General features: G+C 42.1%; 1 protein-coding gene across 1 annotated transcript; it reads right to left on the bottom strand.

Moving 5' to 3' along the window:
• Positions 1–540: 540 nt before the first annotated feature.
• LOC139374276 (protein lin-52 homolog) lies at positions 541–27,222 on the bottom strand. The gene is made up of 6 exons (XM_071115307.1): positions 27,192–27,222; positions 24,934–25,008; positions 24,814–24,851; positions 24,652–24,718; positions 24,459–24,542; positions 541–1,423 (listed from the first exon to the last, which is right to left on the bottom strand). Exons 1-6 carry the CDS (start codon positions 27,208–27,210, stop codon positions 1,368–1,370), a joined length of 339 nt encoding a protein of 112 aa, XP_070971408.1. The 5' UTR covers positions 27,211–27,222; the 3' UTR covers positions 541–1,367.
• Positions 27,223–27,917: the final 695 nt, after the last annotated feature.

Raw genomic sequence — 27,917 nt, 5'->3', positions numbered from 1 at the left:
TTTCTCTTAACCATGCCAGCCCAGGACCTCCCAATCTGGATTCTTCACCTGCTGACTGGACAGCTGATTAAATTGAGGAGTATTTATGTCTCTAGTAAAGCCTTTTTGTATGGAAAAACAAATTCTGATTGGCTGGACCTGGCTCCCCAGTGGGTGCGTCTATGCCTCCCATGGCTGGGCCCTGCCCAATCATGTGAAATCCAGAGATTAGGGCCTAATGAATGTATTTCAATTGACTGATTTCCTTATATGAACAGTAACTCGGTAGAATCTTTGAAATTGTTGCAAGTTGCATTTATATTTTTTGTTCAGTATCGTTTACTTTGCTACACGAGTCATCTCTCTCTGCCGCTTTCCACACAGACCTAACCCCGTCCCGTCACTCATTTTTGGTTGAAGACCAATTTAACATTATAAAACAATCAGAATGGATAAAGACCCATTAAAATAACTTAGAATGTGTGTGTTGCAACCCTAGGGTCAAGCACTACTCATGAAGCAAATGTAAAACCTTTCTTATTAAAAAACAAACTACAATCATACCGTCAAATGTTATTTTATTTTATACTTCGATATGATATTTTGGCCATATCGCCCAGCTCTAAAATTATGGAGGAAAAATATTTAAAATGTTAAGACTTTATTACATAATTTTCTTCTACAAATTACCAAAATGTAAATAATGCTCCAAATACAAATAAAAAATATGAATAAATACAGAATATACACTCATTTACAAAACAGTCCTACGAGCTAGCTAAAAAGGATATTGAAAGTGACTCACCATTTCAAATCATTATAAAAGTAAATGGAACCTTCTTTAAGGACCACAGGAGGTGAAAAGTGTTGCAGTCATTGGACTCTTAAGGACGTTACACACTTTACGCAAACGAGGCAGGGGGTGCATCCCCTTGGACAGTGGATGGCTCTGTCCGTGTCAATTGGAAAGACAATTAGGGGCTTATTAGTGGCCAGTGGAGATTTGTAACTTGTGAGAGTGAGTGCTCCCCAGCACGGCCAGAGCCCCTGCGACATCTCCAGCTAGGAACAGTCTGAGGCATCGTCTCACCTAATTATGCAACAGGGGGTGAAAATAATGCTCCAAATACATAATGCTCTACGTACTTTGTGCGGATCAAATACGACACTCCCCATTTGCATAGAGTGTGTAGGGTCTGTTAGAGGAGAACTCTGCAGTCAGTGAATTTAGCCCAACTGTCTCTATTTAAATGAAAAGTCCAGGAACTTGATGATGGTTGTAGTATGAGTGTATACATGAAGGCATAAGTCTGATTCTTAAATCAGTCGTCTGGGTGTTGTATTACTCTCTTTGCAGACATACTGTGTAAAGAGCAGTCCTGGGGTCTTCACTTCTTGGGTCTCTCCAGGATGTTCAGGAACTTCCCCCTGGTCATCTCCCTGGCTGGAGAATTAACAAATGATACAATGTAAATATCAACAACTGAACATTTCAGAAATCGAACGTTTTGGAGCACCTCTTATTCAACTTGAGGTAACCTACCTAAAAACAATTAGTTAATTAAAAGTATTTCCACTCATTCTCTATATGCTTCTGGGAACTAGTGATGCACGGGTCTGCTGTTTGTTCACCTGCCCACAATTGCTAATAACCCATCCGCAACCGCCCAAATATGTGTGATAGATCAAATCCACACCCAACCCTAACCAGCTGATATAGAAAATTGTTGCCACAAAGTTGGAAGCAGAGAAACGTCTAGAATTTCTAGGGTTGCAAAATTCCATGAACTTTCAATAAATTCCCAGTTGCAGATTTCCCAGAATAAGCAGGAAATCCAACCAGACTTTCTGGAAAACCAGGGAATTAAAACGTTTCCAGAATTTTGCAACCCTAGTCGTACAGTAGTGTTAAGATTTCCCTTCACTGGAACTAAGGGGCCTAGCCCGAACCATGAAAAACAGTCCCAGAACATTATTCCTACTCCACCAAACTTTACAGTTGGCACTATGCATTGGGACTGGTATCATTCTCCTGGCATCAGCCAAACCCAGATGAATTTGTTGAACTGCCAGATGGTAAAGCGGGATTCATCACGCCAGAGAAAGTGTTTCCAATGCTCCAGAGTCCAATAGCGGCGAGCTTTACACCACTCCAGCCAAAGTGCATCGCCCATGGTGATCTTAGGCTTGTGTGTGGCTGCTCGGCCATGGAAACCCATTTCATGAAGCTGCCGACGAACAGTTATTGTGCTGACTTTGCTTTCAGAGGCAGTTTGGAACTCATTAGTGAGTGTTGCAACCAAGGACAGACGATTTATACGCACTACGCACTTCAGCAGTCGGGTTCTGTGAGCTTGTGTGGCCTACCACTTTGTGGCTGAGCTGTTGTTGCTCCTAGACATTTCCATTTCACAATAACAGCACTTACAGTTGACCGGGGCAGCTCTAGCAGGTCAGAAATTTTATGAACTGGCTTGTTGGAAAGGTGACATCCTATTACGGTGCCACTTTGAAAGTCACTGAGCACTTCAGTAAGGCCATTCTATTGCCAATGTTTGTCTATGGAGATTGCATGGCGGTGTGCTCGATTTTATACACCTGTCTGCTACGGGTGTGGCTGAAATAGCCAAATCTACTAATTTGAAGGGGTGTCCACACACCTTTGTATATATAGTGTATGATTCTGCGTATAATTTTCCGTCATTTGGGTAAGCTATTTGTTAGTCTATAATTAAATACATGCACCTTCTCTATTGTCATTGCCCTAGAACACTAAATAAACCCTTGCTCAACAGAATAATGTAATAGATTGATAGAACGAATGCTTCAATTTAGTTGACATTGGTAAAGTTCTCTCTGTCATCTTATTTCACGGAGCAATGCAATAACACACACACACACAAAAAGGACACGTTTTTCTTTACAAAACGTCCAAATGACAGCTGTCTGACTGGTTGTAACGGAAATAGAAAGCTGTGAAAACGACCCAATGTGTTTCTGATAAGATTTGAGTTCAGCTTCGATGCATATTTCATGTGTTTGAAATACTATCAGATTTTATGATGCTGATAAAGACAGCACCTCTACAGATGGTATCTGAGCATTCACATTCTCTCAAGTGTCTCAAGGGTTTCCTGGTGTCAGGAAAATAACCTCACACTCAACGTCAACAAAACAAAGGAGATGATCGTGGACTTCAGGAAACAGCAGAGGGAGCACCCCCTATCCACATCAACGGGACAGTAGTGGAGAAGGTGGAAAGTTTTAAAGTTCCTCAGAGTACACATCACGGACAGACTGAAATGGTCCACCCACACAGACAGCGTGGTGAAGAAGGCACAACAGCGCCTCTTCAACCTCAGGAGGCTGAAGAAATTTGGCTTGTCACCAAAAACACTCACAAACTTTTACAGATGCACAATCGAGAGCATCCTGTCGTGCTGTATCACCGCCTGGTACGGCAACTGCTCTGCCCACAACCGTAAGGCTCTCCAGAGGGTAGTGAGGTCTGCACAACGCATCACCGGGGGCAAACTACCTGCCCTTCAGGACACCTACACCACCCGATGTCACAGGAAGGCCAAAAAGATCGTCAAAGACAACAACCACCCGGGCCACTGCCTGTTCACCCCGCTATCATCCAGAAGGCGAGGTCAGTACAGGTGCATCAAAGCTGGGACCGAGAAACTGAAAAACAGCTTCTATCTCAAGGCCATCAGACTGTTAAACAGCCATCACTAACATTGAGTGGCTGCTGCCAACATACAGACTTAATCTCTAAGCACTTTAATAATTAATAATGGGATGTAATAAATGTATCACTAGTCACTTAAACAATGCCACTTCATATAATGTTTACATATCCTACATTACTCATCTCATATGTATATACTGTACTCTTTACCATCTACTGCATCTTGCCTATGCCGTTCGGCCATCGCTCATCCATATGTACATATTCTTAATCATTCCTTTACACTTGTGTGCATAAGGTAGTTGTTGTGAAATTGTTAGATTACTCGTTGGTTATTACTGCATGGTCGGAACTAGAAGCACAAGCATTTCGCTACACTCGCATTAACATCTGCTAACCATGAGTATGTGACCAATACAATTGGATTTGAAGATGCTGAAATAAATAAATGACTTTTCTCCACTCCTGTTCCCAAGTCCACATTTTGCCTACATTTGATGTCTTTTTTTACTGCAGGGATTTTTTTATTCTGCAGGATTTAATATTAAGACTATGTGAGAGGTTATAGACCTACAAAGTGTATCCAGATTTCAGTTTCCATTTAATCCATCTTAACAGTAGGCTACAGTTCCCTTGACATGCCATAGGCCTATGTGAAGTCCCATTTTGTGACTGTTGAATTTGTATAGCACCACACCATCATCACACACAGCTGTCATCCTCTTTTACCACTTCACCAAATCTTTCCCAAACATGACTTTTTCTGGCCCTCCTTTCTGTTCATTTTCAACTCTCCTTTCACAGCTTTTGTCTTAATGAATTAAACTTCGACAATGTCCGTTTTGCCTCCATGGATTGACATGAACTTCCCAAAAGCATTAGTTGATTGGCGTGTAGGCTATTTGGCGCACGTACAGTTAAGCTTAGGCTTATGCACTAATACCAGACAGCCTAAATTAATGAAATAAAAACCTTAATGTAGCCTATACATATAAATTGCACAAGAACTATACATTTATAGATTTAAGGTATTGTTTTCTCTTTATTCAACCCGCCCACCACCCACATGCCTTGCAGCCACACAATATTTAATGATCCTAAACCCGTCGGATATAACCGCGGGGACAACAGGTTATGAGTCAACCCGCGCGTCACTACTGGGAACACTACAAACCGTATGCTGTCAAAACACGCTTTGACCAGGGTTTTAGACTAAAACAAGCTACAGCACTCCATCTCTCAGCCCCCCACTTCAGAGCAGAATCACTTATCAATGCAAAGCATGCATTTCATTTGTGAGATGTCTAACAGGGAGGTAATTTACACCAACATCTGTTCCATTCTGGGCATGGAAAACAACCTAAGATGCAGACTAGCTACCAAAGACAATAAGCTACAATTGTGATTGCCGTCTCAAGGCAGCCAGATACAGGTATTCAAGCATCTCAGTATGTACACTACCATTCAAAAGTTTGGGGTCACTTCGAAATTTCCTTGTTTTTGAAAGAAAAGCTATTTTTTGTCCATTAAAATAACATAACATTTATCAGAAATACAGCGTAGACATGGTTAATGTTGTAAATGACTATTGTAGCTGGAAATGGCAGATTTTTTATGGAATAGGCCCATTATCAGCAACCATCACTCCTGTGTTCCAATGGCACATTGTGTTAGCTTATCCAAGTTCATCATTTTAAAAGGCTAATTGGTCATTAGAAAACCCTTTTGCAATTATGTTACCACAGCTGAAAACTGTTGTTTTGATTAAAGAAGCAATAAAACTGTCCTTCTTTAGACTAGTTGAGTATCTGGAGCATCAGCATTTGTGGGTTCGATTACAGGCTCAAAATGGCCATAAACAAAGAACTTTCTTCTGAAACTCGTCAGTCTATTCTTGTTCTGAGAAATTAAGGCTATTCCATGCGAGAAATTGCCAAGAAACTGAAGATCTCGTACAACGCTGTGTACTACTCCCTTCACAGAACAGCGCAAATGGTCTTTAACCAGAATAAGTGTTTCATGCCATTTTGAGGCTGTAATCAAACCCACAAATGCTGATGCTCCAGATACTCAACTAGTCTAAAGAAGGCCAGTTTTATTGCTGCTTTAGTCAGAACAACAGTTTTCAGCTGTGGTAACATAATTGCAAAAGGGTTTTCTAATGACCAATTAGCCTTTTAAAATGATAAACTTGGATTAGCTAACACAATGTGCCATTGGAACACAGGAGTAATGGTTGCTGATAATGGGCCTATTCCATAAAAAATCTGCAATTTCCAGCTACAATAGTCATTTACAACATTAACAATGTCTGTGCCTGTAATTGCTATTTGAAAGGAAACACAGCATAACGATGTCAGGGCAGCCTGGAGGGATAAATGCGCAGCAGTAGCTCAACGCAAGGTTAAAAACATTTTCAAAAGTGTGTTGTTTTATTAAATTAAGAATTTAAAATATCATATCCTTGTAGGTAAAAATGTCACAATTTAGACAAAACTTTTTCATTTTTAAAATAGGCCTACAATTGTTTTTCTCCAAAGATGACACTCACTCAAGTAATTGAATACGAATGTCTGTTTGGATATCTGGATATTCGATTAACAGTGCCCATACCTAATCCACAACTTTCCATCATAGAGTGCCTTATGTGTAAGAGACTATGGCGATATCCACATTTTTCCTCACTGACTGCCATTACTATACACTTACCACTGAAATACCGTAGTAAGAACCAAAGACACTGATCAGATACACAGACCATAAAGGTTAGCTAGAAAAGCCTATGAACTGGGAGAAGTACTTTGTAGAGACATAATGAAAAGCACTTGGTGGGGGTCTACAAAACAAGCTCTGCGCAATAGTTCTGGATCCGTGCCAACCCCATACTGTAGCGCGACAACAGATTGGCCCCAACTGAAGGCCTTTTGTCACTTTGCTTCTATCTGGTAAGGAGAGTATTTCAGGAGGTTTTCAGTCAACAATAGCCAGATTATGTCACAATGGAAGCTACAGGGATGTTCCTCCAGCATCAGTGTGACCCTGGAGAGGCCTCATCCAGGCCCAGTAATTACTCTTTGTTCTTGGTAATAAGAGAAGAAGGCTCTTAGCACCAGCAGAGAATCAAAGCTCAGGCAGGGCCAAGAGGGGAGCAGGGATCACCTCTTCGAACCTGCACAAAAAACACCTCCTTCATACAGTTACCTAAGCATACCCACCAGGACATGAAGAGCAATACAGGCAACACATTTCAAGTGGCCCTTCCATCTGGTATCTTTTTGGAAAAACATGCATACAAATACCACAGTCCCAAGCTTTCCCACCAACACAGAAGGTCCACAGTTGTAGAAGTGTCTGTCTCTGCTCGTTGAACCTGACACCAGTGCTGATGAGCAGCCTGGGTGTCTGGGTGTTTGTTGGGCTGTGCAGAGCGGTGTGGTATATGGTGAAGGGGTTAGCGGCTAATGAAAAACCAGGGTGGATTGTAATTTAGATGAGCCGCCCAGCCTGGAATGATAATGCCCCGGCTGAGCAAGGGCCGCTTCACCTTGAGGTGTCCATCATCAGGTTAACATGACGCTAATTGGATTGGGATTGATACATTTTGTGCGGCACTGCTGTCTCTTCGAATAACACTAAACAAAATAATCAGAGCCCCCGGACAGACAGGCAGACAGGGTCTTAGATCGAATGAAACAATCAGTATCAGGTGGGATGTAATGAATTAGGATGACCCAAAACGACTGGTATAATTTCCCTATTTGGAAGAGTTGGGCTTGGTGAGCCAAAGGCTACCACAACAGTGTTAAATATCACTAATTAGGCCTACACACCGCACAGAGGAATAGAGATCTACACGTTAAATAGAGAAGATAGATCCAACAGCATGATTAGTAGTCTGCTATGACCATGTATTTGATGACACTAAATAAAAAGACAAGAGTGTAGATAAAACTATAACCTAAAATTATAGACTTATCGCTGTATTGCGTTCATATACAAATGACATACTTCATGTGCATGGAGACAGGACCTCTAGAGCCTTCAAACTCAATTCTGGACCTCAAAGCCAGTTCCACTGCATTTTCTCATTGTTGCCCTCTAGACCTGGAACACCTGTGTGCAATTAATTATCAAGCAGAACAGAAAACCAGCACGCTCCGGACATCGTAGGGTGTTTTCACACTTGGTCCCTTTCAGACATTTTTTGTGGATTGTGAAGACTCCAAAAGGAACTCAGACACATCAAAAGAGCTCCCAAAGCGAACCAAAACTGAGACCATCTCGATATGTGGTCTGAGTTCGGTTTGTTTGAATTCTGCGGTCTGGTTCCCTTATTTTAAAATTGTATTTTACTTTTACCCCTTTTTCTCCCCAGTTTTGTGATATCCAATTTGTAGTTACAGTCTTGTCCCATCACTGCAACTCCTGTACGAACTCGTGAGAGGCGAAGGTTGAGAGCCACACGTCCTCCAAAACACGACCCCACCAAGCCGTACTTAATTATTTTATTATTTTTCACCTTTATTTAACCAGGTAGGCTAGTTGAGAACAAGTTCTCATTTGCAACTGCGACCTGGCCAAGACAAAGCAAAGCAGTGTGACACAGACAACAACAGAGTTACACATGGAGTAAACAATAAACAAGCCAATAACACAAACAAGTCAATGACACAGTAGAGAAAAGAAAGTCTATATACAGTGTGTGCAAAAGGCATGAGGAGGTAGGCAATAAATAGGCCATAGGAGCAAATAGTTACAATTTAGCAGATTAAAACTGGAGTGATAAATGAGCAGATGATGATGTGCAAGTAGAGATACTGGTGTGCAAAAGAGCAGAAAAGGAAATAAAATAAAAACAGTATGGGGATGAGGTAGGTAGATTGGGTGGGCTATTTACAGATGGACTATGTACAGCTGCAGTGATCGGTTAGCTGCTCAGATAGTTGATGTTTAAAGTTGGTGAGGGAAATAAAATTCTCCAAGTTCACTGGCAGCAGAGAACTGGAAGGAAAGGCGGCCAAATGAGGTGTTGGCTTTGGGGATGATCAGTGAGATATACCGGCTGGAACGTGTGCTACAGGTGGGTGTTGTTATCGTGAACAGTGAACTGAGATAAGGCGGAGCTTTACTGAGCATAGACTTATAGATGACCTGGAGCCAGTGGGTCTGGCGATGAATATGTAGCGAGGGCCAGCCGACTAGTCGCAGTGGTGGGTGGTATAAGATGATTTGGTAACAAAACGGATGGCACTGTGATAGACTGCATCCAGTTTGCTGAGTAGAGTGTTGGAAGTTATTTTGTAGATGACATCGCCGAAGTCGAGGATCGGTAGGATAGTCAGTTTTACTAGGGTAAGTTTGGCGGCGTGAGTGAAGGAGGCTTTGTTGCGAAATAGAAAGCAGATTCTAGATTTGATTCTGGATTGGAGATGTTTAATATGAGTCTGGAAGGAGAGTTTACAGTCTAGCCAGACAATTAGGTATTTATAGTTGTCCACATATTCTAGGTCGGAACCATCCAGGGTGGTGATGCTAGTCGGGCGGGCGGGTGCGGGCAGCGAACGGTTGAAAAGCATGCATTTGGTTTTACTAGCGTTTAAGAGCAGTTGGAGGGCACGGAAGGAGTGTTGTATGGCATTGAAGCTCGTTTGGAGGTTAGTTAGTACAGTGTCCAAGGAAGGGCCAGAAGTATACAGAATGGTGTCGTCTGCGTAGAGGTGGATCAGGGAATCGCCCGCAGCAAGAGCGACATCATTGATATATACAGAGAAAAGAGTCGGCCCGAGAATTGAACCCTGTGGTACCCCCATAGAGACTGCCAGAGGTCCAGACAACATGCCCTCAGATTTGACACACTGAACTATTTCTGTAAAGTAGTTGGTGAACCAGGCGAGGCAGTCGTCAGAAAACCCAAGGCTATTGAGTCTACCGATAAGAATACGATGATTGACAGAGTCGAAAGCCTTGGCCAGGTCGATGAAGACGGCTGCACAGTACTGTCTTTTATCGATGGCGGTTATGATATCGTTTAGTATCTTGAGCGTGGCTGAGGTGCACCCGTGACCGGCTCGGAAGCCGGATTGCACAGAGGTGAACGGTACGGTGGGATTCGAAATGGTCAGTGATCTGTTTATTAACTTGGCTTTCGAAGACTTTAGATAGGCAGGGCAGGATGGATATATGTCTGTAACAGTTTGGGTCTAGGGTGTCACCCCCTTTGAAGAGGGGGATGACCGCGGCATTGGTCTGAGGGATCTCAGACGATACAAAAGAGAGGTTGAACAGGCTGCTAATAGGAGTTGCAGCAATGGTGGCGGATAGTTTTAGAAAGAGAGGTTCCAGATTGTCTAGCCCAGCTGATTTGTACTGGTCCAGGTTTTGCAGCTCTTTCAGAACATCTGCTGTCTGGATATGGGTGAAGGAGAAGCTGGGGAGGCTTGGGCGAGTAGCTGCGGGGGGATGGCGGAGCTGTTGGCCAGGGTTGGAGTAGCCAGGAGGAAGGCATGGCCAGCCGTTGATAAATGCTTATTGAAATTTTCGATTATCATGGATGTATCAGTGGTGACCGTGTTACCTAGACTCAGTGCAGTGGGAAGCTGGGAGGAGGTGCTCTTGTTCTCCATGGACTTTACAGTGTCCCAACACTTTTTGGAGTTAGAGCTACAGGATGCGAATATCTGCGTGTATTGGTTCCTGACTTCCCTGAACAGTTTCATATCGTGGGTACTATTCGATGCTATGGCAGCACTGCTTCTTGACACACTGCTCGCTTAACCGGGAAGCCAGCCGCACCAATGTGTCGGAGGAAACACCATGGCGACCGAATTCAGCGCGCATGCGCCCGGCCCGCCACAAGGAGTCGCTAGAGTGCGATTGGACAAGGACATCCCGGCCGGCCAAACCCTCCCCTAACCTGGATGATGCTGGGCCAATTGTGTGCTGCCTCATGGGTCTCCCGGTCGCGACTGTCTGAGACACAGCCTGGGATCGATCCCGGGTCTGTAGTGACGCCGCGTCAGTGCCTTAGAACGCTGCACCACTCGGCAGGCCCAGTTCCCTTTTTTAGCGCAATGTGAACACAAAGCCTCCCAGGCTAGACTACTGCAACACTGTTTTCCCTGCCATAACCCCTCACACTAGACTACTGCAACACTGTTTTCCCTGCCATAACCCCTCACACTAGACTACTGCAACACTGTTTCCCCTGCCATAGCCCCTCACACTAGACTACTGCAATACTGTTTTCCCTGCCATAACCCCTCACACTAGACTACTGCAACACTGTTTCCCCTAACATAACCCCTCACACTAGACTACTGCAACACTGTTTCCCCTGCATTAACCTCTCACACTAGACTACTGCAACACTGTTTCCCCTTTATTAACCCCTCACACTAGACTACTGCAACACTGTTTCCCCTGCCATAACCCCATCACACTAGACTACTGCAACACTGTTTCCCCTGCCATAACCCCTCACACTAGACTACTGCAACACTGTTTCCCCTGCATTAACCCTTCACACTAGACTACTGCAACACTGTTTCCCCTGCATTAACCCCTCACACTAGACTACTGCAACACCGTTTCCCCTGCCATAACCCCTCACACTAGACTACTGCAACACTGTTTCCCCTGCCATAACCCCTCACACTAGACTACTGCAACACTGTTTCCCCTGCCATAACCCCTCACACTAGACTACTGCAACACTGTTTCCGCTTTATTAACCCCTCACACTAGACTACTGCAACACTGTTTCCCCTTTATTAACCCCTCACATTGGAGAGAGAAGATGATGTGCAGGTTCGTAGAAAAAACTGCTTTTGGATATTGACTACTTCCAAAATATACGTGGAGTTTTGTACTGACACAAATGTTGAGATTATTTGTTTGCAATATATTGATCTATAGGCTAAGAGAGATTCATAAACTGATTATTCAATTGTGGGGTTTGAATGGTGTGAGAAGACAACAACATAGTTGCTGATAATCAAAACATAAGGTACAAAATTCATTCCATCTCTTAAAGGGGCAGTAGCCTACATTGGGTGCACAATTTTCAGGTAGGCCTACAGCATTATTTAATCTCCAGTAAATTCTTCTGCTATTTAATCTGTTATCAATGATATTTACATGTTAATATTATCATCTGATTACAATAATGTTTTTTAACTAAATCAATTCGTTTACAAAATGTTGGTATATCTAGCTGTCCGATAACACGTTCTGATAGAATGGCTTGTCCTGTACTTTTACCCAGAGTGCATTGAGTGAATGTTGGAAAAATATCTTGGTTCCTTGCAGGACATACCAATTTGAATGCAAAGAGGACAAAGACCTCAAAAAAGGTGAAGTGAACTGGCAAAAGAGTTGAGTCTTCATGCAAATGCAAGGGCAGTGTGAATACAAAGAGAACAGAGTTATTTTGCTTATTTTTTTTTACCGAGTTCACATTAAAAGAGGACTGAGGACTATATGTGAAAACGCCCTAACAGTTAAATACCCCTGCTTTAGAGAATACTATTGAGTCATTGGTCTCCTAATCCCAGTTTATCTTTCTGATCTCTCTGCTAAGAGCGTGTTAAATGGACCACTAGTTTCTGGAGAGGCCTGCTAATGGGAGAGACTGGTGGCCCTCTCCCTCCGTATCTCTCTCGATCCCCCCAACAATAAATGATGGCAGCCTGGTCTGTGGCTGTAGACCCCCCCCCCACCCCCCCTTGATGAAGACTAACCCCTCTGAGCCACTCATTAATTACGAGTTCAGTTTAGCATCCGCCTCTGTCACATAGAAACTCATATGATTTGCATTGTAAGATAAATATTAAAAGCGGGAAGAGAAATGATCAGCCGGTCAGCCACCCTCAGGCAACTGGACTCTCGCACACGGAGTGGAAGACACCAACATAGATCGCAGACACCCCCCCGCCCCACACACAGATGCATGTGCACATGCCCACACATAGACGCTGTTACACAGCAGGGGCAATCAATACTGATTAGAGGGAGTTAGAGATGTGTTTAGTTGATTACAAAGGTCAATCACTAATTCTGTACTTATTTATCAGTGACTTGTTACAGCTGCCAGCCATACTAAATAACACCTTATGGATTGTGAGGGCCATGTCTTCACCCTGTTGATTAGTTGAGCTCTAATTATCATTTAGCCCTGGCTGGGCTGGCCTGGGGACGCCATCACAACGTGGGACTGATGGGAAATAAAATGACAAAATGTCCCCCTCAACCAAATGAATATCCAATACTGAATACAATATTCGTCCACAAGCACTTCTCAAAATAGCATTCTCCCAATGTAAATATATAGCCTAAATGTGTGACATCACCTTCCTACCATTTGGAGTGGGTGATCTGGGTGTCATTGTCACATCAACTCGCCCCCCCCCCCCCCCCCCCCCCGTGTGTAGAATGGTAGTAATCATGGTCAGGCCGCTTCACCTCTCCAGGCACACGCCAGAGGAGCCAGCCAGACCCCTGTTAGTCCTAGAGACAGATGACCACCTGGGTTAACTGGCGTCCCAGCCTCCAGCCCCGACTTCCACAATTCACTATCATTAAGACTCAAGCAGACTAATCTGACCCCTGCTGCCCATCTTTAAGTGCCACTCAGCTATTACTGGTTGTAAGCTTTACTTAATGGATTTAACATCCATTCTCACTGTCCACTTCCCCTGGGACCCGGGGATGACACCCCCCACAAACCCCTCCTTCCCCCATTAACACATTCACTCACCCCCCCCCCTTCCCATATACACACCCGCCTCGCAAAACATAGCCTACACCTGACGCTCATGTTTGTGTTCACAATTCAATTACCTACTTATTGATACTTCACAGGGATATTTAAGATGCAGACACAGCCAGTGATTTCCCAGGGGAGCCACTGGTTCCTCTTTTATGTCCCAACCGAGAGCGCTCCTCTCCCCCCTCTTCTCTCCCTCCAATATATTCCTGCCTGTGTGCACTGAGACACACACACACGCTCGCACAAACAAACACATCTACACCTCCCCACCCATGCCATAGCCTATCCCTGTTCAAGAGGTGTCCTTATTAATAGGCAATCAGTCAAAATTCATTCATTAAAATGCCTAAAAGGTTTTACACCGCCACTATGATTAGCTGGGAAAGAAAATCCAATGAATTCCTAATGCGTTTATGGAAATGAGGTGTCATTTCCGATCTGCTCAGGGAAGCGGCAGGCAGGCAGGGCTGAAGAACAGGCGGTATGTGCAGCTCTCTTTCCCTCTACCATGATACACACCTCCAACACTGATACAGAGGCCACCTCACCATAGCTTCTAGGCTGTTTAGACAATCTTAGTGTAATAGTTGAACATTCAAAATTGCTAAAAGTGAGTTTAAGAGTTTGATGAACCACAATTCTGATTGTACGATTGCGATTCAGCACTGACTGTCGCTACATGCTTCAACAGCAGCACTAAACAAACAGTCAGGAAACTAAACTGCGTTAACCATGCAACACTGGTTTGAGGCTTCTGGATTAACTTGGTACATATTTTGCTAAACATAAATGTTTTTTTTAGGGACAATTTTCTCATACCAGCAATTTCATCTCCTCAAGCCAAACAACATTTCCCCCAAAGTATGCATCTCAAATAGCAAAAAAATATACAGAAAAATTATCAACACACATCATCGTTTGACTCGTTTCAGTTTCCCATCACGCCATTCCTAATGGCGTCTTCACCACGGACAATTCTCCAGCGGGTGGGCCTTGCTATTCATCTCCACTATGAGCTCATAAAGCAGGCCGGTACGGAGAGGAGGACAGAGGAGGAGAGGAGGGGGTGGGTCCCCTGTTCCTCATTCAGAGGTTGTCAGGGAGCAGAACTTCATAACGGCACGCCCAGCGGTCGCTCAGGCCGCCCTGATGGATTGATGAAGGCACATTAGCACCATGGGCCAGTGTGAATGCAATCATATTCAGCAGCCCTGGCCTCTTAATAGGAAGGAGATTGATGCTGGGCCATTAGGAGCTGTCAGCACTGACCTTCAGCCTCAACTCCACATAGGCAGGGATGTAGGGGTCATCCTGGCTGTACTGTGGTGGCGGCACAGTGGTGTTTAGACCAGGACAGCTCTTCGCCACCGCCAGCCAATACTAAGCAGGACTGGTCTTGACTGGCGTTCCCTTGTACCAAACCAAACCTGGAGGATTACCTGGATGATTATGACAGCCTCATTGAGGAAGATTGGCAGGTCTTGCTGTAAAATAATGTGGCAGCAGCAAGACCTGTCATCTGTCCATCTGTGCAGAGCTCTGCAGAAGGCGACTAAAATCACATCAGACTCTTTCCATCCACTCCACACCAAATTCCAACCCCTCCCCTCTGTCCACAGCTACAGGCAGCCAAAAGGAAAAACCAACAGAGACAGAAAGTATTTTATTCAAGTGCAATACTTCAAAATTAACAAGATCTTAGACTAATATGCACTTTAAGCACTTTGACATGCAAATGGATCTTTATATAAACTAGTGCACCAGTGAGGATTTCCTACACTAGACAACTTGTTACAGCTGTTGATAAGTCATTGATAATAATCTGCCATTTTTTTCATCTCATTACATGAAGATATACGGGGAGAACATAGCTATATTCAATAAAATTCACGAGTTGATTTAAAACCTGTTTAACCCTTTATCATGGTTGGTGTCTTGACGGATTTGTCAAAAAATTGTGTGACATAAAACGTTACTTTTCTGTCCTTGCTTTTATTGCAGTGCAAGTTGTCATTATGTAATATATTAAGTATGAATCAGTTAAATTAGATATTGAACTTGAACCCTGTAAGAATCCTGGATCTAGCTGTCAGACAGTTTTTTGTATAGAGATCGGAGAAATGCAGTGTAACTAGGTAACACTTTGTGTCTCCTTATGTTACGGGGTGAAAACAGTTTTCATGGGCACACAAATCAAAAATGATGTATGAGATTGCAAAATCGCATGCTTCTAACCGAAAGTGTCACCTTACCTTGATACTTAAAACCTAAATCAATACTGTCATTAACGTGGTTCTTCAATAATTATGTATAACACTTATTCGATGGGCATTTGGTGTCAAGCTGATTAGTTACACCATGATATTTTCACACATCATCATCTGATCCATGAGGGAAGGACAGTCAAGTGACAAACAGCTGTTGTGATAGCGCATACCATGCAACAACAGCTCAAGTGCTGGAAAAAAAGGAGTTTGCGAGGAATATTTGTGTGTCACTTGTTGCTGGTGAAGACAGTTGTGCTTGGATTCACGTTAGATCTAAAATCCCTAGCGAAATGATGTTGATAATCTGTTGTCTGCTTAATTTAGAGCAGGGGTCTTGTTAGATTTAACAGAGAAAGTATTAGATAGTATTAGTATTAGATAATGAGTTCATGTTTTCATATATTTTTGTGCCTCGGATTGGACACCGAGTCTACTGCGCTCAATTGTGTAAGATAGGCTTTTGCGCAACACCCAACGCTATTCCTATTAATTATTCTGGATATAATGACAAATTACATACCCCAGTGGGCTTACTCACAATATAACTTGGTAATGAAATAACATGAAAAATAAATTTTGTTTTCCATGTTACACCTGCAATTTTAAACAGTACAAGGGGCTTGAAGTAGCCTACTTGAACTTTAATTTGGAGGTCAGAAATTCAAGTATTTGAATAGGCCTACCTTGAAAATCAGACATTTGGTGGTTGAAAAGTCCTTGCAAATATTTAGCCAATATATAAGTTCTCCTGCTCCCTTATAATTTTCCATGAGCTCAATTTTATCCGTTTTTGTGAGATGTGGCCACTTTCGTTTGTTTTCTGCCACTTCAATTGATTGACAAATTGACAAATTCTTCCAATAAAAAAGGAACCTGTTTTTTGCTCACTTTCTCATTATGAAAACAGAGATGGTGAGATGAATGCTATCGCTATTCATGGCTTTATTATGTGTGCCTGCGTCGGCCACATAGGCTACAGAAAAATGGCCATCCAATCTATTTAGTCAGGTAATGTCCACATTATTCTCACATATTTTAGAATGTATTAATAATTTGAAAATCAATGCATTGGCAAGACCCCCCCCCCCCCCGAAAATAATTTTTCTGAAATGCTTTTTTAGGGGGAGGGGGGTCTATATTATTAAATTCTGTCTTTACAATTCTATAACAGAGGTCCTTCAATGAACTGCTTAAAAAAGTTCCTGAAAGTCCTTGAATTTGACTTGCCAATGTTTTATGAACCCTTCTTAAAGGGATGTATAGTCCTAGGCATATGATATTGTATAGGTGAAGTTAATAGCCAATTTGTAAATATTCACTTTTATTCCTGCATGAAAATCTTTTTTAATTCTGTTTCAAACCATTTAGAAATTTTAACACGCACAAAAAAATTCTGTGGCAAATTTGACTTAAATCTGAATCTATTTCCAACAATAAATCCATTGCAGTGAAAAATCAGGAGGCTGGTTCTGTACAGTACTTGTCCTCATCATCTGACTCTAAAGAATTATACAGAAAAAATGATATCAGTCTACACTAAACGGTCTCTGCATAGGGAAGCTGCTTGGCTCCATATTTAGCCACATCATAGATAAAGATATCAATGCATTAGCAAGGAGCCAAGTCTCAGTCAGTCCAGTCAGCTGGTGGTGGTGGTGGGGATCAGTGAAACCTACAAGTGTGTTAGAGCAGCAGCCTGAGGCCTGTCCCTCAGGACCAATCCCCTTTCAATTACCTCCAATAACAGCACTTATCACAGTAGTCAGCACTCTCCTGGGACCCAGGGCCTGATGCCGAGCTCAGCGGCCCACAACAGGGGCATTCATCACAGGTCGAGGCAGCAGCTGGGGTCTGGGGAGGAGGCATGCGCCAGGTCCCCCCTGGGGAACACTGTGGCAGCATCACACAGCCATGGGGGGGGGGGGGGGGGGGGGGGGGGAATTAAACACCCATACAAACACATATGTGCATGCATAATGTACAGTGGGGCAAAAAAGTATTTAGTCAGCCACCAATTGTGCAAGTTCTCCCACTTAAAAAGATGAGAGAGGCCTGTAATTTTCATCATAGGTACACTTCAACTATGACAGACAAAATGAGGAAAAAAATCCAGAAAATCACATTGTAGGATTTGTAATGAATATATTTGCAAATTATGGTGGAAAATGAGTATTTGGTCAATAACAAAAGTTTATCTCAATACTTTGTTATATACCCTTTGCTGGCAATGACAGAGGTCAAATGTTTTCTGTAAGTCTTCACAAGGTTTTCACACCCTGTTGCTGGTATTTTGGCCCATTCCGCCATGCAGATCTCCTCTAGAGCAGTGATGTTTTGGGGCTGTTGCTGGGCAACACGGACTTTCAACTCCCTCCAAAGATTTTCTATGGGGTTGAGATCTGGAGACTGGCTAGGCCACTCCAGGACCTGGAAATGCTTCTTACGAAGCCACTCCTTCGTTGCCCGAGCGGTGTGTTTGGGATCATTGTCATGCTGAAAGAACCAGCCACGTTTCATCTTCAATGCCCTTGCTGATGGAAGGAGGTTTTCACTCAAAATCTCACGATACATGGCCCCATTCATTCTTTCCTTAACACGGATCAGTTGTCCTGGTCCCTTTGCAGAAAAACAGCCCCAAAGCATGATGTTTCCACCCCCATGCTTCACAGTAGGTATGGTGTTCTTTGGATGCAACTCAGCATTCTTTGTCCTCCAAACACAACGAGTTGAGTTTTTACCAAAAAGTTATATTTTGGTCTCATCTGACCATATGACATTCTTCCAATCTTCTTCTGGATCATCCAAATGCTATCTAGCAAACTTCAGATAGGCCTGGACATGTACTGGCTTAAGCAGGGGGACACGTCTGGCACTGCAGGATTTGAGTCCCTGGCGGCGTAGTGTGTTACTGATGGTAGGCTTTGTTACTTTGGTCCCAGCTCTCTGCAGGTCATTCACTAGGTCCCCCCGTGTGGTTCTGGGATTTTTGCTCACCGTTCTTGTGATCATTTTGACCCCACAGGGTGAGATCTTGCGCGGAGCCCCAGATCGAGGGAGATTATCAGTGGTCTTGTATGTCTTCCATTTCCTAATAATTGCACCCACAGTTGATTTCTTCAAACCAAGCTGCTTACCTATTGCAGATTCAGTCTTCCCAGCCTGGTGCAGGTCTACAATTTTGCTTCTGGTGTCCTTTGACAGCTCTTTGGTCTTGGCCATAGTGGAGTTTGGAGTGTGACTGTTTGAGGTTGTGGACAGGTGTCTTTTATACTGATAACAAGTTCAAACAGGTGCCATTAATACAGGTAATGAGTGGAGGACAGAGGAGCCTCTTGAAGAAGAAGATACAGGTCTGTGAGAGCCAGAAATTTTGCTTGTTTGTAGGTGACCAAATACTTAAATGTTTCACCATAATTTGCAAATCAATTCATTAAAAATCCTACAATGTGATTTTCTAGATTTTTTTCCTCATTTTGTCTGTCATAGTTGAAGTGTACCTATGATGAAAATTACAGGCCTCTCTCATCTTTTTAAGTGGGAGAACTTACACAATTGGTGGCTGGCTAAATACTTTTTTGCCCCACTGTACATGCAGTGCTGCCCCACTTGCCTTTCACACTTGGGGCCTCTGTTCTACAGGTATTCATCCTTTGGATCTCCAAAGATTAGGCTACATTTAGCCATTTTACATGACATTAGGCTGGTGTTCCAAGTCCTTCTGAAGGTTCAGGTGAAATCAGTGTCCTCTAGGTCAGAGGTGTCTACGTCTGGCCCTTCTCCTTCCTCCACAGGCATCAAGGCGGGTGTTTTCACTGGCTGATTGTGCTCTGCCCATTAACCAGCTCAGTTTAATGGGCCACATGTTTAAAGGGGGGTAGTAAATCGTGTCCCCTGCCCTGGTTTGTGTTTCTCTCTCTCTCTCTCTCTCTCTGAGGAAACAAACATGATGAAAAAGTAGCTGAGATTTACAAGGCCTCCTCTGACAGCCGGGAAAACAAGAAAATTAAACCAGAGCACATTAAAAAGGCATCAATACAAGCTGCTCTGAGACCGATAATAACCATCATTGTGTTACTTCATCCCGAGGTACATGACATGGTTGCAAAGACAACATCCCTTCCTTTATGGCTGCTAACATCTTCATAACTAACAAATATGTCGTATGGTAGACAACATGAAGCATTTAATCAAATGAAAGAACATTAACAGATCACTGCATGCTCAGGGCACGAGACAAGCTGATCTGAAAAATGTGAGGAACATCAGATAGCGCCATTTTCCCATAAATGCCTGTAAATTAAGCTTATCACGTTTGGGTGAGACTGGTCCCACAGACCCTGGATCAGACTGTATGATCAGCTTGTTTAATTTGTATTTAGTTACAATATTTAGCTATAATATGTGTGGTAGACAGAGCGGATCCTGACCTGTAAATATGAGCCTGGAATAAGCAGATCAAATGTGTTATCTACAGCTATGCTGAAATCAATGACACTAATCTGAGCTTTCATAATGCCTGCTGCATAATAATGAGACATTCGAGCAGTGTCATTGCTTTTGTCATCCCCACCAAGTCTACGTGCACTTTGAGGCAATTCATTGTCACTCAAGCGGTCAAGTCATGCGCTATATCTCGAGGTAGCTGGCTTGCTTGATCAACATAAACGTTGCCGTTAAACAAAAATATATCTCTCATTTCTATGAGCGAGCAGGGCAAAGCCCAGACAAATCATGTTTGCAATAATCCTTTCCAGAATGAGTCTACTTTAATCATTCTGTCTTTATGGAATTTGACAAATCAGCGGTGAGCTCGCTGTGGAGCGGGACCTATCAGCCCTGCACCCCCTCTGCATAACCAACATGCTCTACATCTCTCCGAATCACAAAGGGGGGCAGAGGGTTCCTCATCATCACTGTACAAGATTACAGTTTCTGTTTAAGCATTGAATGGAGGTTAAATCCAGTCCAGATTTAAGGTAGAAATCCACCCAGAGAGCATAGACTTAAGGGAGTGCTCTATTCTACAACAAGAGTGTGTGCAAAACGAGTGCAGCCAATGTTAAATGCATAGTTAGAATTCAACAATACTTTAATTTTGGCAGCAAAAAAAATACTTTGAGAGGAAATGATTTAAGTCTGTATCAAATCTCTGTCACGGCGTTTTGTTTCTGGGTTTGTGCATGGTGTGCTTGTCCATAGCGAGCTAAGTACCCATATTCCTTTTAGGAAAAAAGGGAGCACTTAGCTAGGCTACATCTCTCTAATCCACACTTTATGGATTAGGACAATGGATGCAGAAAATCTGTCAATCCACATTTTGCATCCATCACATGCTTCAATACTTGTTGTGTTATGTGAGACCTGCCACTACATTACCAGACTTCTAAACGTTTGACAGTACCAGTCAAACGTTTGGACACACCTACTCATTTTCTACATCATAGAATAATTAGTGAAGACATCAAAACTATGAAACAACACATATGGAATCATGTAGTAAGCAAAAAAAGTGTTCAGCAAATCAAAACATATTTTATATTTGATATTCTTCAAAGTAGCCACCCTTTGTCTTGATGACAGCTTTGCACACGTCTTTGGTGTACAACATGATAGTTGCATGTAGCTTAACACCCCTACTGAAAAAAGAACATGAAATCGCGCTTGAGGCATGGAATGCATAGTTCGAACATTTCGACCATATCTTTAGTGCACAACATGAAGTTTCCCCCTCCATGGAAGTGGCAGCGGAACAGTGGGAGCACAGAGCAGAAGTTACATTGGCAGCAGTATGCAGCAGCTAAGTAAAACAAATTCCTGCACCTGCGCAGAAATATTCGTATCAATAGCTACGGCATGTCGGAACCGCAGTCACTCCAGTACTTTAATGTAGCTGTAAATTGGTGTTGATAGCAAGTGGCTGACTCATGAAGTGCTTACGTAACGTTAGCAGGCTGGTAGGGTTAACTTTAGCATGCAAGTAGGGCTAGTTGGCTAGCAACCAAGGAAGCTGATTTGTAACAATAAATCCAAGTATTTACTTGTAAATTGGCTGAAAATTAAATTGAAACCCTTAGTCATGAGTGCAAACGATTTGGTTTAATTTTAAGTTATACATTTGAAGTAATTTCTGCTGGAGTTTACATTACAGGGAATAGGCTGGCTTGCCGGGTCCTCCATATACCTCCACATCCCGCAAAAATGTTTCCGTCATGATTTCGGCATTCTCATCCATTTTATTTAAGAACAAAACAAGTTTTGAAAAGTGAGGTGTAACTTTGCATTGGAAATTTTGATGCGTATACTAATGTAAATCCATTTGTTTATGCTAACTACCCTTTAATGTGAAAATGCATTCAAAATGGTTGCCCTCTGCTGACGTGCAATGATACAAGTAAAAGGAGGGCTGTGATTGCCTACTACTGCCAATTTCTCTGTATAAAATAGCCATAACTTTAAACTAGCAGAAATTACAGTACCTTCAGAAAGTATTTACACCCCTTGAGTTTTTCCAAATTTTGTTGTGTTACAGCCTGAATTTAAAATGGATTAAATCCCATAATGTCAAAGAGGAATTATGTTTTTAGACATTTTTTACAAATTAATTAATAATGAAAAGCTGAAATGTCTTGAGTCAAAATTTAAAAAGTAGACATTGAATATTCCTTTGAGCATGTTGTTATTAATGACATGGTGGTGTATCAACACAACCAGCCACAACAAAGATACAAGTGTCCTGCCTAACTCAAGTGCAGGAGAGGAAGAAAACCACTCAGGGATTTCACCACGAGGGCAACATTGTAGTTACTAAACAATATTAACCTAAATGACAAAGAGAAACAAAGGACATTTGTCCTTGTGGCAAAATGTGGCAAAGAAATACACTTTTATACCCTGATTACAAAGTGTTGTATTGAAATACTCTTCATATTTTCAAGCATGGTGAAGGCTGCATCATGTTAAGGGTATGCTTGTCATCGGCAAGGGAGTTTTTTTTGTTGTTGATGAAAATAAACGGAATAGAGCTAAGCACAGGCAAAATCCTAGAAGACCTGGTTCAGTCTGCTTTCCAACAGACACTGGGAGACAAATTCACCTTTCAGCAGGACAATAACCTAAAACACAAGGTCAAATATTCACTGGAGTTTCTTACCAAGACGACTTTGAATGTTCCAGAGTGTCCTAGTTACCGTTTTTAGTTAAATAGGCTTGAACATCTATGGCAAGACTGGTTGTCTAGCAATGGTCAAAAACCAACTTCACAGAGCATGAAGAATAAAAAAATGAATAATGTGCAAATATTGTACAATACAGTTGTACAAAGTTCTTAGAGACTGCCAAAGGTGATTCTAACATGTATTGACTCAGGGGTGAATACATATTTAAATTAGATATTTCTGTATTTAATTTCCAAAACATGCAAAAAAAAATATCTAAAAACATGTTTTCACTTTGTCATTATGAGGTATTGTGAGTACTGTAGATGGCTGACTTAAAAACAACAACAATTCAACTCAGGCTGTAACAACAAGATGTAAAATAACTCAAGGGGTATGAATACTTTCTGAAGGCATTATATTTTAATATTTTCCAAATATTTTTTAAAATATATTTTCATGTTTAGAAGTTTCAATATTCATAAAATATATATATATATTTAAATCAAAATATTACAGAGCAAGCGGTAAAGCTTAAAATGACACTATTTATTTTGCTTTGTAGCATCTGATGAAAGATGAAAAATGATGGAGTCTTTGGTTAAGGCTAAAACGTCATAAATATGCCAACTTTAATTATTTCTCAATTATGCTTTTAGATACAAATGTCAAATATATCTCAACAATCCATCCTCCAATGGACTATTCTATGGATCACATTTTGTGAAAATTACAAAAATCACGTTATTTTTTTGTCTGGATTTCATGAGGAATCACTCCAATACTCTCCATTTACAATCTATTTCTGTCTAAGTCATAACAATATTCAGAAAGAGTAGAAATACATTGAATCTTAATAAGCGGTGTCTACTTCGTGAAATGTAAAATGAGTTGAATGACTGTAGCAAATACTTGAGATGTTCCTTGACTGTTCAGACATAAATTAGCCATAAGGCTAGCAGCACCATCTAGAGGTAGCCTATGGAATGACAACTAGAGCTCTGCTACACGACCCGAGCCTGATGGGCCTTGGTTAGGGCTGTTTTATCATCAATAACTAGGGTACGGGCAGGGCATCACTAAATTGATCATCAACATTTTGAAGCGGAGTCGTTTCTTTGTGCTCTGCTGCGCAGTACAGTCAACAGTATCTGACTAAGATCACAACATGGTGTCAGAAGCGCTTCAACCTCGTCAAATATAAGACGAGAGATTATTTCACAGAAAATAATCAAGTTCATTGAGTTTTGTAAGAGTTTAGAGTGATGAAAAGTAGCCAACTGCTCTCTATATATGTCTCGTCAATGAGCAGAGCAGCTCAAGCGGAGCCGTTGCTATGGATACTCACAGATCCAGAGCCGCCATGAGCAGAGCGCATGCAGATTGAGCAGCGCGCAGTGAGAAAGTTATGGATTTACTAACGGAGGAAACTATTTCTAATTTCGGGCAGGGCCTTAAATTTGGCAGAAGCAATCGGGCCCGGGTAGGGTAGGGCCTGAGTATCACGGGCATGGGTAGGCCTTAAAATATATGCCCGTGCAGGGCTCTTGTCCCCAACTGGTTGTGAGTGTGTATGTGTATAATGTGTGTATACTTACACTCCTCAAGGCCCAGCTGGTAGGCCAGGTTCTGTAGCCCTTTGACCTTCTCCATCAGGTTTGCTGTGGTCAGACTCCCCAGCTCTGTGGGAGGAATAGAGTTGGAGTACAGTCAGTGAATACTTATTAGTCTATTTTCACAAGTAGGCAATGCTCAACAGTAAGTGTACCATATGACACTACTGTACTTTACCTTTTAACATTTCAATGTCCTCACTCTCCAGTTCAGCCATCCATTTGGGTGGAGAATTGGTAATTGGCTGCAAGACAAAAAATAAGAAGAATGTGCATTCTCTCAGCCATGTAGGTCTACTCATTTATCAACGCTAGCTATAGATCTTGGAAAAACACTCACATTTTTGCAAGATGCAGCAAATTCTGCAACTCCTGGCACTGTGTGAGAATCAGAATCAGGAATGAGTAAATTGAAATGATAGGCTTTATGAAGCGAACACAGAGGAGAAGACAAACTTACGTTGCTCTGGCCATAGGTCAGGAGATGCTCTATCCAGCTTCTCAAAACTCAGCAGAGAGGACTCAAAATCATCACCTTACAAAGGGGGAAAATGTATTTTAGTCGTCATCAACCGATTCAACACTAATAAATGTGAAAGAGCAGCCTTTAGCTAAGTGCTGTTCACGCTGAGTCATTGCGCTTGCTTGCTTGCTACATTAACAGGGCTCATTTAGTATAAGTAATTAGGGATTGGGTTTGAATTTAACATAATGTTATGAAAGGAGCCATAATCCTTTCTTCTCCATGTACAGTGAGTTTGAGTGCAGGCTTTGTTAAGGCTCTACCAGGGGTTGGAACCGGAATTATTTTCCAATAGTTTAGTTCTGAACAGAACCATTATTGTTTTCATTCCGTTCCACTGGTCCAACCAGCAAAATAAAGTTCTGACCCGTTTCGAACCCCAAAGAAGTAACGGTTTATATCGTTCCTTTCTGTTCCTTTTTAGTCCTCTGAAAACGACATGAAATTAGTTCACCAATGGATAGAGCTGCTTGCTATGGAGCGGGAAAGCTATGTACATGCATTGGACAGACAAGTGTAGTGTAGGGTGCGACATGCGACTGAAATTTTGCAGGTGAGCACTGGGCATCTTGTTTTTATGAAATGCATTGTCTGAATTAGGCCCACAGAATTATATCTACGGAGGAGCAGCTTCTATGAAGGAACTTTGAATGTCTTTGAACTTCAGAGAATTGGCTTAACTAACTTTGGACCAGAGCTAGCTCTTGATCATGACTCTCAGTTCCATTACATTCATTACATTACACATAATGCTGCCTATAGTTTGAGCGCTAGACCAGACAAACTTGTGTGAGCAGAGTGGCACCAGAATTAAAATAAGACGTCTTACGTTTTTGTAGTTAATAAATCCAATGTGAAACGTGATAACTATAGTATCCTTAACTAACATTGAAAATGTTAATTAATTGTTCTCTAATCAAAAAATCTCTCCCTAATTTCTAAATCATGCCTGTAATGTCAGTAGCTACATTAGACTATGCATGCTTCGGAGGGAGGGGAAGGTAGCCTACACAAAAACTGGCAAAGATGTTCAGCTGGCAGGCAGACACTGGAACACATTTCTGAGTAACAGTGAGGACTATGTATTGGTGCCTTGTTGCGTTTTTTTGTGGGACTGGAAAATGGAAAATAACGGTAATAACTGGTTCGTTCCGGAACAGTATAGATCACTTTCGTTCTCAGTTCTGTTCCTCAAAATGGTTTTATTTTCCAATTTTCGGTTCTGTTCCCTGAACCAGTTCCAACTACTGGTGTCTACATTCTATAGCTAGACAGACCTTTTTGTTCAACTAACCAGTTCTTGCCTTAATTTTTTTCACTGAATCAAGAACTTACTAGTATCTTAGAAATGTCAATTTCCAGTTGCAGAGGTGTGTGGAAAAGACACAAATGTACCTCCATACAGGTGGTTCTACAAAATCCGGCAAAAACTCAGATATTAAATCCATGTTTATCATCGAGTGAGATACTTGCATGTGTGAAGACCTTGTGTTTTGGTCACACTGTGTGACGCACTGTCATCACATAGATTTCCTGCAAAGATGTTGGGAAATGCTAGATGTGCAGCAGCTAAATCGGAGAGGAACTCCCTCGCAAGGTACAAAACATGGATGATCTTTGAGTTTTCGATGTTTTTTGTAGAACCACCTGCAACTGGAAACGGACATTGCTAAGATAGGTACTTTTTTCACAGAATCAATAACTTAGAAAGCATTGCCAAGAACAGGTTAGTTGACAAATCTATTGGTGGTGGTTTGTATGGGGCTTTCTTGTAACGCCCAGTATTGGACACCCAATCTTTGGTTATATCACATTATCTGGCGTACGGTCTGTAGCTAGCTACTAGCATGCACATTAATTAGCCATTACAGCTACTGTTCCTTTGCTGACCACCTAGCTATGGCAGTGTCCATTAAAATTGCCGTTACTGTTAAATTGGATAGGCCGAGATGGCTAATAAGACAAACTGCATAGTTATCTTATCAAGTAGGAAGAAGGGCATTGCTAGCTGGCTTGTTTTGATTTGTCTGACATAACCTGTTGTGTGAGCATAGCCTGGTGAAAAACTTGAGACATTATTTGTACAACATATGAACTCAGAATGTTCCACCAAATAGAAATACGAAGCATACTGGTTTCATTAGCATCTCGGTATCAAGATGTCAATTTATACACTCAACGAAATTAGAATTTACCTCCATTTGGAGACGCCATTTTCAGATCCACACACGTGATAGAATGCAGCCAATGGGTTGATGTTGCTTCAGATTGACGTGTCTGCACCAGGCTGCACTACAAACGTCTGTCAGTAGGTGGCATATGTATCACAGTGCCACACAACTGCATCAAAGATTCTTCTACTGAACAAAAACAAACGCAAGATGTAGTGTTGGTACCATGTTTCATGAGCTGAAATAAAAGATCGCAGAATTTTCCAATATACACAATATTTACCTCAACATTTTTGCACAAATGTATTTACATCCCTGTTAGTGAACATTTCTCATTTGAAAATATAATACCTGACAGGTGTGGCATATCAAGATGATTAAACAGCATGATCGTTACGGGTTCCCCTTGTGCTGGGGACAATAAAGGGCTACTAAAATGTGCAGTTTTGTCACACAATACCACATGTCTAAGTTTTGGGGGAGTGTGCAATTGGCATGCTGACTGCAGGAATATCCACCACAGCTGTTGCCAGATACCATAAACCCTCCAACATAATTTTAAAGAATTTGGCAGTATGTCCAACCGGCATAACAACATGTAACCACACCAGCCCAGGACCTCCACATCCGGCTTCGTCACCTGTGGGATCATCCGAGTCCAGTCAACTGGACAGTTGAAGAAACAGGAGTATTTCTGTCTGTAATTAAAGCCCTTTTGTGGGGTCCTAGCTTCCAAGTGGGTGGGCCTAT

Source organism: Oncorhynchus clarkii, chromosome 19 (genome assembly GCF_045791955.1).
Source record: "Oncorhynchus clarkii lewisi isolate Uvic-CL-2024 chromosome 19, UVic_Ocla_1.0, whole genome shotgun sequence".
Lineage (NCBI taxonomy): Eukaryota > Metazoa > Chordata > Actinopteri > Salmoniformes > Salmonidae > Oncorhynchus > Oncorhynchus clarkii.
This window is presented reverse-complemented; position numbering and strand designations above follow the sequence as displayed.